Source organism: Myxocyprinus asiaticus, chromosome 50 (assembly GCF_019703515.2).
Source record: "Myxocyprinus asiaticus isolate MX2 ecotype Aquarium Trade chromosome 50, UBuf_Myxa_2, whole genome shotgun sequence".
NCBI classification, from domain to species: Eukaryota; Metazoa; Chordata; class Actinopteri; order Cypriniformes; family Catostomidae; genus Myxocyprinus; species Myxocyprinus asiaticus.
In genome coordinates, this window is record NC_059393.1 from 24,372,888 (window position 1) to 24,388,478 (window position 15,591).

Here is a 15,591-nt window from a genome sequence, read left to right on the forward strand (position 1 = left end):
ATTTTTGGTCTTTGGTTGCTGTCCTGTGCTCAGATGAGAATTTATAACAACCTATTGGACTAAGAAAGAGGATCATTCCTGCTTTGAACACAAGATGGCACTCTCTGCATAGTGTGCAACTTTTAGGATGCATACTTTCACACTATGGACACTTCCTGTATTTGTATCCTGCTGAAGTATTAACATTTACCAATATGTCCAATAGATAACCAGAGCAAAACATGCAAAAGAATACTTGATGTGTTTCACGAGGGACAAAGTGACACAAAAAGAACTATATAAGCAAATAATTGTATATTATTGGATCTATTTCTCCTCCACCATCCCAGAATCAACACAAGACTTGAGGAAGTGTGTATGTGCTTTTTGTTTGTTCTGTATTTCTTGTCTAGTTGGAGACAGATGACGTGAATTTGACTCTTTTCTCATTGGCTGTCGCTGCGCGATATCGCTCTTCATTTGCATAAAGTTGAATTTTTCTCATCTTTGTCTCGTCGCTTGACACGCCCACATCCTGTCACCAACGGTCGCTGTCGCTCGTGTCGCCGGAAGTCGCCAGCTCTCATTGAGAATGAATGGTCTCCTGTTGCTTGCAGTGACAAAATCGCTGACAGTGTGAACGGGGTTTTAGTCAGCTTGCTATGATTGTGAAATTTTGGTCAAACACATCCTGTTTTCTCTGTGTAAAAACAGCCGTCTGAGCGGTGGGTCCCCTGAGTATTTCATGATATCCGGTGTGTTCTCTCCTCCATCATGTTAAATGTTTATATATCCAGTATCTGATCGTATCAGGTAAGTTTGTGTGTAATCACTCAGTCAGTTGTGTCTCTCTGTTGTGATATATCTTAATGATGAAGCTTTTTTTAAATGTATTTTTATTTAAAGTTTGACAAGGCAGGATATTGCAGTACAAAAATAAAGAACAGAAACAGTTACTTTTCCCTTTAGCAGTCAAAAATAACACATAATCATGCATCATAACTAGGCCATTCATAAAACATTTTAAATGCACATAAAATAAAAGACCAATTACATTTTCTATTGGCAAACACGACCTGAAATGCATTAAAACATCCCGCAGTCAAGTCATCAAGTACCATATATATGTCACTTATAAAACAGTTTTAGAGCACTAGGAATAAAAGAAAGTTCATATCTTTTTGTTTTACTCCTGGGCACAACATATTCCCTATGTCGACGAAGTGAATAATTGGATGTTGGGGCCACAGGCAGGAAACTATTCAATGGCGATGAACTGTCATTGAGTATGTTAGTGAGGTTATGTATGGTGGCCTCATCACGCCTCTCACTCAATGATGGGAGAGAAGAAGTCGGGATACCTATTATTCGACAACAGCGTTTTTGAACCCTCTCTAACTCATCAGAGAGACCTTTAGACAGTCCACCCCAAACAGGGCTGGCATACTCAAGAACTGGCTGTATAAAAGTCAAATATATTTGCATTAAAACATTGCACGGGAGACCCCGCTCTCTTTGCAACACTAAGATCAGATCCTTGGAAGTGACTTCAGTTTAGAACAGCACGAACACAAGCGGAGTGATACAAACAGTGAAGCGTTCGAGTGCTGATGTTCTGAGACATCAGCACTCATGAAACATCTCGTCCAATCAGATTCGAGGACCAGAACTGTTGTATAAAACCGAAAAGTACACCCAAAAAAAGACAATTGTGTCATTTACTCGCCCTCAAACTATTCCAACCTTCTTCCATGTAAGATCAACAACCCTGTTCATGCGGTATTTAAAACACAGTCTGTGAATATATTGACCAAGTTTAAAGTTAAAAATACTGGCAGCATTGCAGTGACTAAAACATACTCATCGCGTTCAACAACATACAATAATATAAACTTACATCTGCGTAATGTAATTAGGTTTGTCACGGCAACCAACATGCTCCGATCTGGTTATGTCGTCACAATGTGACTATGTTAGCTGGGTTGAACTGTTCAGGAGAATTACCGTAACAAATACAGTAAAAACTAAAAAATTAACAAGATAATACATGCAATTTTTTTAGATGTAAAAAGTATGATTTTACCATATGATTAAAGGTAAAAATGTGTATCAAATTTAACAAGAAAATAAACAATTTTAATCAGAATCAGAATGAGATTTATTGCCAAGTGTGCTTACACACATACAAGCAATTTGTCTTGCTGACAGAAACTTACAAACAATACAAGACAGAGATAATAATAAAAAATTGTATAAAAATAAAGTGAATAAAAAATATAACTATATACAAAAAATATACAATAAGACAAAATATATATATATATACATATATGTACAAATACAGAAGTCCCTGCATGACCCACATGAATAAATCATCCTATAGTTATTTAAAACATTTTAAAGTGCAAATCAGATTTTAATAGTTCCAGAAGAAACACTAGAAGAACTCAAAAAGGCTATATTTGTCATTTTTGTGCTTGAATTTGACTACAGGTTTGTTTACTAACGATGCATATCATTAATATAATAACATGCTTAGATGAGGGTTTTGGATTGTATATTTATCTTAACTACAGGCACATTAATAGTTCTCAAAATGTGGCACGTGTGTGTTGCTTACAGTCCTTAAGAGAAATAAAAAATTAAAAGGAACATTTACTTGTTCTTATTTGATCAAATGTTGAAACTCTCCTGAAATGTTTGAGAACCGCTTCAGATGATCTGATGAAAGACACATCCATCACTGTTCAGAAAGCTTTTCTTTACACAGAGAATCAGATTCCAGTACTCTGATAATTAATCAACTCAAGACTAGAGAAAGTCTGTATGAGCTTTTTGTTTCTATTAAGCACCAAATCTTTCCAGCAGCAGTAAAATTAAACTGTTGAACCGCTTTAAATGAACAAAACGCCATAATCATATACGGTTCCCACCGACAAACACAGCGCAGAAGAGAATATTTGGAAGTTAAGATAAAATCTAGAGTAGAAAGTCTTCTTCACAAGTTTAAGGGATGAGTCTGATGAGTTTATGATCATCAGTCATCTCAGTGCCGGCTCATATTGAAGATAAATTCAGCTGCACTGATCTCGAGTCAGCTTTCACTTTCATAATAGTAAATGAGGTTTGGATTTGAGGTGAGGAAACTGATCCTCCAGCAGAGCAACATTATACCGGAACAGCAGCAGGAATTCCTGATCGATACCTACAGTATATTTATAAATACCACATCATGTCCCCTTCTTACACACACTCCACTTATATAACACACGATTAATTAATGACACTTCATGATGCATCAGATGACCAAACTGTTGTCGAGTCATTCAGTTGTATCCTCTCTCTTTTCCTGTCCTCTCTCCTGTCCTGAAATATTCATCAAAGGAATCTTGTTCTCTCCACCATCCTCCTGTAAGAAAACACAGATTCACAGAAGATAAAAGAAATGAACAGGATTTGTGTTTCAGAAGGGCAGAAAATAGCTCAAACTTACACAACAGACATTTACTGTTGAAGTGAATAAAGTCTTTTTATAAATGTTTAATTTTACTGAGAAAGAAACAGTTGCACTTTTATTTTTTGATATCAAAAATGAAATTTCAACCAGTAAAATTATAATTCTCGTTTTATTTTCACTTGTAGAATTTCACAATTATCTGTCATTCACTCCTGATTAAAACACAATTAAAGATATCTAATTAATTCACTAGTTGGAATTTCAATTCTCATTTTTGATGTCTGTAATTTGGTTTTCTCTAGTGGAAATGATAATTTCAGATATCTGTAATGTGATTGTGACTAGTAAGAAAACCTTCAAAGAAACAAAATCAGAAAAATCAAATCTAACATGTTGAAATACATTTACAGATATAAAAAACACTTTCACTAGTAATAATTCCATTCCTGACATCAAAAATGAGCATTTGAACTTAAATTGAATTGTTGATATTTATATCCTGCATGTGATTAAATATATATTTGTGACTTCAAATCAAATGTTTAAACTTGTGGCAAATTGTCCATTGTTGCCAAAGATTTCATTACCGGTGAAGAACAGAAACTTCTGGCAAACGTTTGCGGCGAATCACAAGCTCATTTACATGTGAAAATAATGAGTGGCAGGTTTGCGGAGAGTTTGCCAGAACTCTAGATATTTTTGTAATTGTTTCTTTCTTCAGCAGAACACATATGAAGTAAAATAGTAAAATATCTCAGCTCAGTAGGTCCTTAAAATGCAAGTGGATGGAGATTAGAAGATATTAATTTAATTTAAGTATGGATGATGTTTATGCTGACTGTCTGTGATTTTTTGGAGCTTCAAAATGTTTGCTCACCATCGTCTCTAATGAACGTTTTGTAGATCACAAACTCTTCACAAAGACTCTGTTTCATTAATCTTGAATATGAATTACTGCATGACATTGGCAATGATTTTTAGTTTATAGTTTTGTATTCTGCTTGTTTGTTGTTTTGGCATGACTCATTAAAGTTGAGCTTGATAAAAATAAAAAGATGAGAAAAGGAGGAATACAGTTTACAGCGTACATTTAAGATATAATATAAATATTTTGGCCTGATGTATCGTATACTGAACGATTTTGACCATTGTTTTTCTTGCTATTAGGGCTGCAACAAATGATTATTTTTATAATCGATTAATCTAACGATTATTAGAGCGATTATTCAACTATTCAGCGATTATTGCAACGATTAATCATCAGCTCTTAACCGATTATTCAGCTTGTGCCCCGACTTAAAGTTTGTATTAAACGTGCTTACTAACAATAAAGAGGACAAAATCATCTTTTAAAAATACCTCTAAATGACATTCACTGAATTAAAGGGAAAAATACTTTTTATTATGTTTAATTCAGTAAATCCTATTGTTATCAAGTGTTTTTGTCTTGTGTTACATTTGAAATTGTCTAAAAATCCTTAAAACAAGATACATTTACTTGAGAAGCATCATATCAGATATTTAGACTTGCTTTAAGAGAATGTCTCTTAAATTTAAGTGTATTTTTCACTTATACTTCTGCGAGTGCAATAAAGACAAAATATACTTATATTCAAGATGTATCCTCTGAAAGCAAGTCTAAATATCTGATATGCTGCTTCTCAGGTGAATGCATCTGTTTTTAAAGGATTTTTAGATATTTTAAAATATTTGTATTTTTAATATTATATTCAACATTCTCAGATAACAATTTTTTCTTCTGCATTATAGCTGCTAAAGTAAATGTTGTTTTAAAGGAGTTTTAGATATTTATATTGGAAAACAAGCCAAAACAAAAACAACTCAAAAACGTATTTTGTTGCCGTGTATAATGGGGCGAAGACTCTCTCATCTTTCTGTTCACTTCAATCCATCTTTAACTCTCAAAAAAACAAACTCTCTCTTATTAATAAAGCTGAGTATTGGCAATTTTCTTCACGATAAGAAATAAACAGTGACACATATATTATGATTCAATAAGAGTCATCACGTTATAATCTAGCTGCATTAAGCGTGTGCGCTCGAGGGACAAGCGTCCCGTGACAGTGTGTGTCAGCCGGATGCAGTTTCAATCTCTCCCTCTTAGATCGGGACATTCACTCAACTCATAGAAGAGGCGCTGACCGCACAGAGAAATAACAGGTTCGGAGTTTGTAGTAATTTACATGATCTGCTTCTGTATTATTTGAACTTTAATAAAGCTATAATGCATTCAATATAACTGCATTAAAGATGTAACACCGGGGTGTTTCCTTTAAAGAGCTCCAGCTCCACTTATTCCACATCGAGAGTGCTTCTGTATTTACTTATTTTGTATTTCTGCATTATAATTCCCTCATCCTTTGTGATCTACATCAGCTGAAGCTGTTTGGAAAGTTTAAAGTGCATCTGGACTGTGATCTGTGTAATTCTTCCTCTCCTCAATCAGGCGTGAACTGCAGTGCTGCTCTCACGCATCATCATTAGAGTTTAATGTTATGTTAAATGAGATCAAATTACTATTCGACAATGACAAATTTTGTCGACAATTTTTTATTTTCGACGTTGTCGATTACGTTGACTAATCGTTTCAGCCGTACTTGCTCCATATTTCAGGAATTATTGTCGGATGAAATCAGCAGTCTTTTATTTCTTAGTGCATCACGCTCACCGACAGCGATTAATTGGCTTGTGTTCAATCTAAAGATTAATTTGATTGAATTATTAAATTTACTACAGTTTGCTCTGAAGAATAAGAAGTCCACAAATTCCCTTTTTCACTGCGACAGTCTCCACACACTTGGATGATTTTTTTCCCCAGTTAACGCTGTCAATCATGACTAAAGTCTCGAGGAATATGTGTGTTAAACAGTCTAAAACAAAAGACTATTGATAGAGTTTGACTTTGATTTTACACGTGATCTCACAGGGATCTTATCAAACAATCTAACATGCAACAACTGTAAAACACAGAAAATAATCTCTGAAACGCTTCAGATGAAATCAAACTGATCTGAATCTGTTGTAAATTCAGAGTTTTCTGCAGGAAGAGAGACAGAAAGATTTAATGCACATACTGTAGTATCTTACCTGAACATTGTGCTGCATCTCGATGCCTGTTGAATAAAAACTCAATTAAACACAGATTTTCTTTGTCAGTTAGTTTTGATTATGAAAATAAACATTTTCACATATTTAAAGACTCTTTTTACTCATTTAATCTCATATTTTCCTCTTTTATATCAGCTGTTTGTAATACTTGCCATTTTGTCCTCATCTTGAGATCTTACAGCGATAGTAAATCACACCAGCAGTTACAGCGACAACCAGAACACCAACACATATTCCTGCTATATCACCAGAAGACAGACCTGGATCTGAAGTTTTTAAGTCTGATACTGTAATGATGAAGAGAGACAGTCATTAGTGTCACTGAATGTGATCTGATCTATGAATCATCAGCTCTTTATAACAACTGAAGATCTGCTACTGCAATGTATCTCTATTGACAATAGAAACTGTTCAATAAATGAATATATTGAATCAATAAAAAGTACAAAGTGCTCTGATGAAAGAATTACTGAGTTGATTTAAAAAGACGTCGTGGGAAAATGCATTAAATGATGAAATCGTCCTCACCGCTGACATTAACACTGAAGCTCTTTACGCTGCAGCTGCTGCTGATACTGCTGCTGATCTCTAGTTGATAAAGTCCAGAGTCTGTAGTTGTGGTGTTTGTGATAGTGAGATCTCCAGTCTGATGGTCAATCTTCAGTCTGTCTCTGAATCTCTCAGCACCTTCATCACACGTCACATCTGTACAGCTCTTACTGGGATCTTCATTCATTTCAGCTATACGAGTGTCACTGAAATACCACGTCATCACAACATCTCCCTGTTTTACAGTATCATCAGTGTGTAGAGTGACAGAATCTCCTTCAATCATCGACTTTATCTTCATTTCAGCACCAGACACACCTGAAACACACATGAACAGTTTCTTCTTTTGGGTGAAAAACCCCCACCATAGTAGAGGACAGAACTGAGGAACTGAAAACTATTCTGCACATAAATTACTGAACAAGGAATATTCCTTTAATATAAGGCCACACATATGCAACAGCTGGTCTGATTTGATCGTAAGTATTTAAGAACGTCACATCATGCCAAGATTAAAGGAGAAGTCTGAGTCCCTGAGAAGGAAGGTTGTTGAAGCTCGACTCTGGAAATGTATTTAAAGTCTTTTCCAAGCTAATTAAAATCCACCATTCAACTGCATGTAAAATATTCTACAAATTGAGACGGTTTCAATCACAATCTGTCCAGGCACCACCAAATTCACCCCAAGATGTGTGAAAATATCTTGTTAACTCCAGTAAGTGCTTAAAGAAGTGCAAGAAGGGGGAGCCTGGGTAGCTTAGCGAGTATTGACACTGACTACCACCCCTGGAGTCGTGAGTTCGAATCCAGGGTGTGCTGAGTGACTCCAGCCAAGTCCTCTAAGCAACCAAATTGGCCCGGTTGCTAAGGAGTGTAGAGACACATGGGGAACCTCCTCGTGGTCACGATTAGGGGTTCTCACTCTCAATTGGGCACGTGGTAAGTGGTAAGAAGAAAATACTGTAGTTCGACACAGATGAAACTCAAAAAATAGTTTTAAAAATCAAATTTAAGACTTTAAGACCTTTTTCAAGACCTGAACAAATAAAATGAATACCGTATCCACATACCAAAACAAACACACAATCTCAAAATAAATCATGTTTCACAGGCAGTAGCACACATTCAACATGGCCTTAACATTGCTTATCAGTAAAACAGGGTAAGCTATATGCAAGTTTAAAATACTTAAGACATGTTTTCCACATATATCACATTAACATTGGTCTCATTATATAAATAAATACAAATTAGAGGTAGACAAATATTGGATTTTGCTGAAACGATAATGTGTTGAAAGAAAAGCCCCACTTTTGAATTAATCTGCCAATACTTTGAAAAATCGGAAGCCAATATTAAATGACTCACCAGGTTGGACGGTGACAGTGAATGCCTTTCTAGCATTGGTGTTGTTGATGAAGGTCCACAGTAGATAATCTCCAGAGTCTGTAATACTGATGTTCTTGATGGTGAGAGATCCAGTCTGATTGTTCGGCTTCAGTCTGTCTCTGAATCTCTCCTGACCAGTCTCAAACTTCACATCTGTACAGAACTTACTGAGATCTCCACAGATTTGAGCTATGAGATTGAGATTAAAATACCATTTAACTGAACTGGATTTGTCATTTTGTAATCCAGTAACAGCAGTGCGTAAAGTAGGAGAATCTCCCTCCATCACTGACACTGACGTCTTCATTTCATCAACACCAAACACACCTGGAGACACAAATGAACAGTCACTCTTCAAGATGCACAACAGGAAAACACTGTGAAAATGATTCTTTTACAGGTCATATTGTCAAGATGACACAAACACAACAAGAACATTCACTCATGACACAAACTAACATCTTTCTCAAGTATGTCTTGTACACATCCATGCACACAATACAATCCACATCACATTCATACTGTATATCCCCTCCTCATGCATACAATCTGTACAAACTACTGATCAAGTAGAAATAGATCCTTGAGGAAACTACAGCAGGTAACTACTGTTATTCTGTGTATAAAACATCTGTGGGCCAGTTAAATATTTTGATTTATATTCTTTTTTATATGGTTTTCAGACGGTCCCTTATCCACCCTATGCAACATTTCCAATTTATATCTTTGTTAAATTGACGATCTGGAATGATTTCACCGTGACGAGCTCTGACCATCTTAAATACGGGACAAATCGCGTCATTTTCATCTTTAAATACAGAACAATCATTTTACGGGACGGGCGGCAACCCTAAATCTTCGAGACATTCATATGGGCCAACACGGAACCCACAGACGAACACATTTGGGGTCATTATATGAAGCTGTGTCACTTTGTGAATGTTTTATCATTAATAGGAAGAATGTAACAATGTCTTACCATCATCGAGTAAAAAACACACAGTGAGCAAATAAAAGAAAACCTTCATTTTCATCCGATGTTCTGGAAAAAAATGTCCACATGTCGTCTGCGGCTTCGAGCTGTTTAGAAAATAATTTGTTCTATGTAAGAAATGTAACAGACGAATATATACGACAGTAACTTTCCCACTTTAAACAACAGTTATAGTTCATAATAAATAACTTAAACTGACAATAGGCCCCGACCTCAGTTGATATACGTGATTTTCACATGATGAAAGTGAAAGTAACGCCCCGTTCAGCTATGGGCGTTCCTACTGCACTAATGTTATTGGTCGACTGCACAGCTGGCCATAGCTTCAGAAATCTGATCACAGATGAGCTAGATTGCCAGTAGAACAAATATATCATTCTGATTGAACAATTAATCATTTGTTTTGCCTCTAATAATGAGCATTCTTCAGGGGAGAGTGCTTTTATATAAACTACAGCTGTGCTTAATGCATTATATCATGAACAAGACGAACAATCTATTAATATATGAATTAAACTCACTAACAATGTCGACAATTTCTGGTATATTATCCAAATTAATCAGAAATCAGTTTACGTGCTGCTAAAAATTAGCATTCTGGACGGGGATGTGTTATAAACTGAATCAATTCTCAATTCATTATATCAATAAAAAGATCAATCTTTCAATGTATCAAACTCACTCAGAATGCAACAGTTTCTGAGACGTTTTTCCATACATCATCGTTTTATTATATCCATGTAAGTTGTTACAGAAACATGATATAGAACAGTGAAATCGATGACAACATCTCCTCTGTCTTTCCTGAACTTATCCATTATCTCACAGGAGACAGATGACATGAACACGAACAGTGTTAGGGAGACTATTCCATAGTTTAGGAGCCAAATATGAAAAGGATCTACCTCCTTTTGTTGATTTTGATATTCTAGGAACTATTAACAGGCCAGAATTTTGCGATCGTAATGAACGTGTTGGAATATAGCATGTCAGAAGGTCACTTAAGTACTGCAGAGCTAGACCATTCAAAGCTATGTATGTAGTTAACAGAATTTTAAAAGTAATAAGACATTTAACAGGTAGCCAATGTAACGACGATAAAATGAGGCTAATATGATCATATTTCTTGGTTCTAGTCAGCACTCTGGCAGCTGCATTTTGAACCAATTGAAGTTTATTTATTTAACTTGCTGGACATCCTCCCAGTAATGCATTACAATAATCTAGTCTTGAGGTCATGAATGCATGAATTCGTTTTTCGTTATCAGCAACAGAGAGCATGTATCGTAATTTCGCAATATTTCTTTGGTGGAAGAATGCTGTTCTACAAACTTTGAAAATTTTATTTTCAAAGGACAGATTGGTATCAATATAACACCTAAGTTCTTCACTGTTGAGGACAATGTAACAGTACATCCATCGAGAGTCAAATTATATTTTAGCGGCTTGTTTTAGAGGTTTTTGGTCTGATAATTAGTACCTCTGTTTTGTCAGAATTGAGTAGAAGGAAATTTCTGGCCATCCAATCTTTGATTTCATTGATACACACTAATTTGGAGAATTGTGAAATTTCACCAGGTTTTAAAGAAATATAAAGTTGGGTATCGTCGGCATAACAGTGGAAACTTATTCCATAATTCCTGATAATATATCCCAAGGGAATCATATACAAGGAGAAAAGCAGAGGCCCTAAAACTGATCCCTGTGGCACTCCATACTTAACATTTGTTTGATTTGACAATTCCTCATTTACATAGACAAAGTGGTAGCGGTCTGCTACATAGGACCTAAACCATGCTAATGCAAGTCCACAAATGCCAACATAATTCTCTAGCCTATTCAAGAGAATGTCATGATCTAGTGTGTCGAAAGCAGCACTAAGATCTAAAAGCACTAGAAGAGACATGCAGCTGCGATCAGATGATAAGAGCAAGTATTTGGTAACTCTGATAAGTGCAGTCTCAGTACTGTGATGGGGGCTAAATCCTGACTGAATTTGTTCATATATACTATTTCTCTATAGAAATTAACATAGTTGGGAGAACACTACCTTTTCTAATATTTTCGACATACACGGGAGATTTAAAATCGGTCTATAATTAGCCAATTCTCCAGGATCAAGTTGTGATTATGGCGATGAGTTGGTCCTGTCACATTTTGTCTGACTCCAAAAGAGTTGAAAATATCGATAAATGCTAATCCCAATGTGTCATTTTCATTGTCTATGTGAATGTTGAAGTCACCAACAATTAAAGCTCTATCTACATTAACTACTAGATCTGATAGAACAGTTGAAAATTCACCAAGGAAATCAGAATAAGGCCCGGGTGATCTATATACTGTAGCAAGGTCAAAAGACGACAGAGTTTTTTTATTTATATCTGAAGGTGTCACATTAAGCATTATTAGTTCAAAAGACTTAAATGTATATCCTGTCCTCTGAGTAACACCAAAAACTTCACTGTAAATTGTAGCAACACCTCCTCCTTGAACCTTCAGATGAGGATCATGTTTATAACAATAACCTGGGGGAGTAGATTCATTTAAACTAATATATTCATCTGGCTTAAGTCAGGTTTTAGTCAAACAGAGCACATCCAAACTATGATCTGTAATTATTTCATTTACAATTAGTGCTTTGGTTGAAAGAGATCTAATGTTTAGTAGCTCTACCTTTATATGAAGTTTATCTTAAAAAAATTTTTTTTTCAAGTTTGACCTTTCTCGAATTGTTTCTAAATGATTTAGTGAGGGGTTTGTGTTTGGTAGTTAGGGGAACAGACACAATCTCTATGTGATATCTAGGTGATACAGTCTCTATGTGTTGTAGTTTATGTGACCTGTGTGACTTCTCAAGGCAGCTAGCAGATGTTCATTTTAACCAGTTTGTCTGCTTCCTTACCTGGGCCCCAGTTAGTCAAATACTATCACTATTAAGACTATTAGCCAAATTACTAGAGAGGAGAGCGGCACCTTCCCTGGAGGGATGGAGTCCGCCTCTCTTTAACAGGTCAGGTCTACCCCACAAACTCTTCCAATTATCTATGAATCCTGTGCTATTCTCCATACACAACTCTGACATTCAGCCATTCAGTGACACTAATCTACTATAAACCTCATCACCACGATGAGCAGGGAGGGGGTCCGAGTATATTACTTTTTGCAAGGTCACACACCTCTTTAATATTATCTTTAGTGATCTCCGACTGGCGAAGCTGGACATTGTTAGTGCCGATATGAATAACAATTTTAGAAAATCTACGTTTTGCATTAGCCAGCACTTGTAAATTTGATTTGATGTCAGATGCCCGAGCCCCCGATATGCATTTAACAGTGGTGGCTGGAGTCTCTATTTCCATGTTCCTTACAATAAAGTCACCGATAACAAGGGCTCTTTCAACATGATTCTCAGTGGGTGCATCACTGAGTGGAGAGAATTGATTGAAAACCCTAACAGGAACAGGAAGTTTTATATATATATATATATATATATATATATATATATATATATATACAGTATATATTTATAACACACAATATACAATTGCTTGTGAGGATACACAACTCCTACCGAAGTGCTGCGGGGAATCAGGATGCTGAGGCCTGTTCACCAGCGAAGCGTCAAGCAGCGAGGCGGAATGATGTTCGCTGGAACACTGCAGGGGAGTGGAGGGTCTTCTCGTTGCCGTGAAGATTCCGCCTGCTGACTCGTGTAGTCGCCGGCGAAGGGTAGAGGCCTTCTAGACGAGAGATGAATCGCTGTCTTGAAGAAAAAAATTCTGAGGAAATGGTGTTCCTGCACCTGCTTTTATAGCGGACATCTTTGCACCAAAAGAGGCAGGGCTTATACACCATAGCCAATATTAGAATGTTGGCGTTATTGTTGAGAGGTTTCAATTAGGTAGTGTAAGAAGGCACTCCCCATATGCATTATTAAACGCAATGTCAAGTGTACTGAGTCGTAAGGGAACTGCCTTTGATCTCGTAGCGGCTGATCCATTACGAGAAGTGAGAACTGTCCGACTTGACAGATCTTATTTCACTCCTCTACTGACTGCACCATCCTACTCTCATTAGAGGCATTTGGCATCTCAAACGAGCCTTTTGCCTCGTCGCTTGACATGGCAACATCCTGTTGCCAACAATCACTAGTGTCACCAGAAGTCGCCAGCTCTCATTGAAAATGAATGGTCACCTGTCGCTTGCAGTGACAAAATCGCTGACAGTGTAAATGAGGCTTGAGGCCCTGTTGTGCCTGACAAAGGTTTAGGTGGTTTTGAAGGAAAGGGCTGGGTTCAATTCAAGTTAAGCTCAATCGACAGCATTTGTGGCATAATATTGATTACCACAAAAATTAAAATTAAAATTCCTTTAAAAAGCACAAATCTGTGTTCCAGTGAGACATTTACAATGGAAGTCAGTGGGGTCAATCAGTAAACATTTAAATTAGATTCAACTTTATTGTCATTGTACAGAGTACTGGTACAGAGCCATTGAAATGCAGTAGTTTTCACATATCCCAGCTGAGCTGGGGTCAGAGCACAGGGTCAGCCATGATACAGCACCCCTGGAGAAGATGTGGTCAAGGGCCTTGCTCAAGGGCCCAACAGTGGCATCATGGTGGTGTTGGGGCTTGAACCCCCGACGTTCTGGTCAGTAACCCAGAGCCTTAACTGCCTAGATTAAGACACGATTTTAGTGTGATAAAATCACTTACTAACCGAATCTGTGCAAAGTTAAAGAAAATTTTACAACTTTGTTGCCATTGGAAATGTCTACAAATCCTAAAACCCTAAAATTACTCTTCATTCACTTCCATTGTAAGTGACTCACTGTAACTTTTTTTTAAGAAAAGGAGGGAAAAATGGCACAAATGCTGTTGATTGTGCTTAACTTGTATTGAACCCGGAACATTCCTTTAAGGCAGTTAAATTAAGGGGTTGGGTTATAATTTGCTCATTCTATAATTTAGGGCATAGGTTCTCAACCATGTGGTCAGAACCCACTAGGGGGCCTCAGCACACTTCCAGGGGGGCCTCAAGATCTCTTACAATTATTTAAAATATGATAGATTATTATAATTGTTTTTATAATTATTATAATTCGACTTACTGAAAATGCTAAAAATTTTATAACTCCCTTCAGCACTTTTTTAAGGAAAACACAAGTTTTAAGGAAATATATTATAATAGATATATCTTATAATATAAATATCTAATCACCTACATGGGTTGCCTTGTTTTCAAAAAGGTTGAGGACCACTGATTCAGGGTATGTCCATTGATGATAACCATTTTCTTCAGAAATATACCATTTTATCCATTAAGGGAAAGTATGTTACAACATCACACAAATATTTTGGACACCCCATGTTTCATTCAGCTTGAAATTGCCATGATGTTTCTTAATTGACAGTTTTTGCATTGTCCGTTTTTGAAGTGAGTGGGTCTTAAGTACAAAACAATGAAAATAAATGTTAAAGTCAACATTATCTATATTTTATTTATCAAGTCTAAACACTTCAGAAAAAATAGTATTTTTTAATTTAATTTGACATTTTAATAAAGAATATATTTTTTGTCCAATCAGGTTGCGCCCTTGCTTGTGAACATGCACTATAATGCAGTAAGGTGCGCAGTAAAGACTTGGAAATTTCATTCCATCTAAGGGGTTCAAACCTCCTCTTTCCAAACATCCAGTCCAGACAACATTGTTTTAGACTTTCTCCGAGTATGGCACCAGTTAATTAGTGTTACTACACAACAGAGAGAACATATTGATAGGTTTTTGGTCGGTTTGTGCTCATTGATGTCATACAAGGGTTAGGGTTAGGTTAGGGTAAGGGGTGACCACATCTTCAAGCTTCAAAAGGACACAAAAGCATAATTCAGAAGTCTAATAAATTATTCCATGAGAACTTATGAATCTAATGTATTATGTAGTGAAACTGTTGACTGACTGTTGATCTCCTGTCCGCATTCATGAGACTGCACAAGACCAACAGTTCATGTAGCCCCATCACGATATGGGGCATTCATGCAAAAATCGTATTGTTTATCTAAAAACAGGTGACAAATAACATAACTGCTTATGC

At 36.3% G+C, this 15,591-nt stretch overlaps 2 protein-coding genes across 5 annotated transcripts in view; one reads left to right on the forward strand and one right to left on the reverse strand.

The window, feature by feature from the left end:
• Window positions 1–9,703, reverse strand: part of LOC127438923 (uncharacterized) — an 81,386-nt gene extending 71,683 nt beyond the window's left edge. Inside the window, exons 1-2 of the mRNA XM_051694828.1 lie at window positions 9,483–9,703; window positions 8,483–8,830 (exon numbers count right to left, since the gene is read on the reverse strand). Coding sequence (XP_051550788.1) covers window positions 8,483–8,830; window positions 9,483–9,537 — 403 coding nt within the window. The 5' untranslated portion in view covers window positions 9,538–9,703. The remainder of the gene's footprint in view (window positions 1–8,482; window positions 8,831–9,482) is intronic.
• The window catches only part of LOC127439028 (SLAM family member 5-like), a 54,416-nt gene that overhangs the window by 30,433 nt on the left and 8,392 nt on the right, over window positions 1–15,591 (forward strand). For 2 of the 4 annotated variants that reach the window (XM_051695031.1, XM_051695033.1), the window contains exon 1: window positions 9,061–9,104. The exons of the other annotated variants lie outside the window; for them this stretch is intronic. The gene's annotated coding sequence lies outside the window, so the exon portion shown is untranslated. Of the gene's footprint in view, window positions 1–9,060; window positions 9,105–15,591 lie in introns of those variants that run through there. 4 annotated transcript variants of the gene reach the window in all.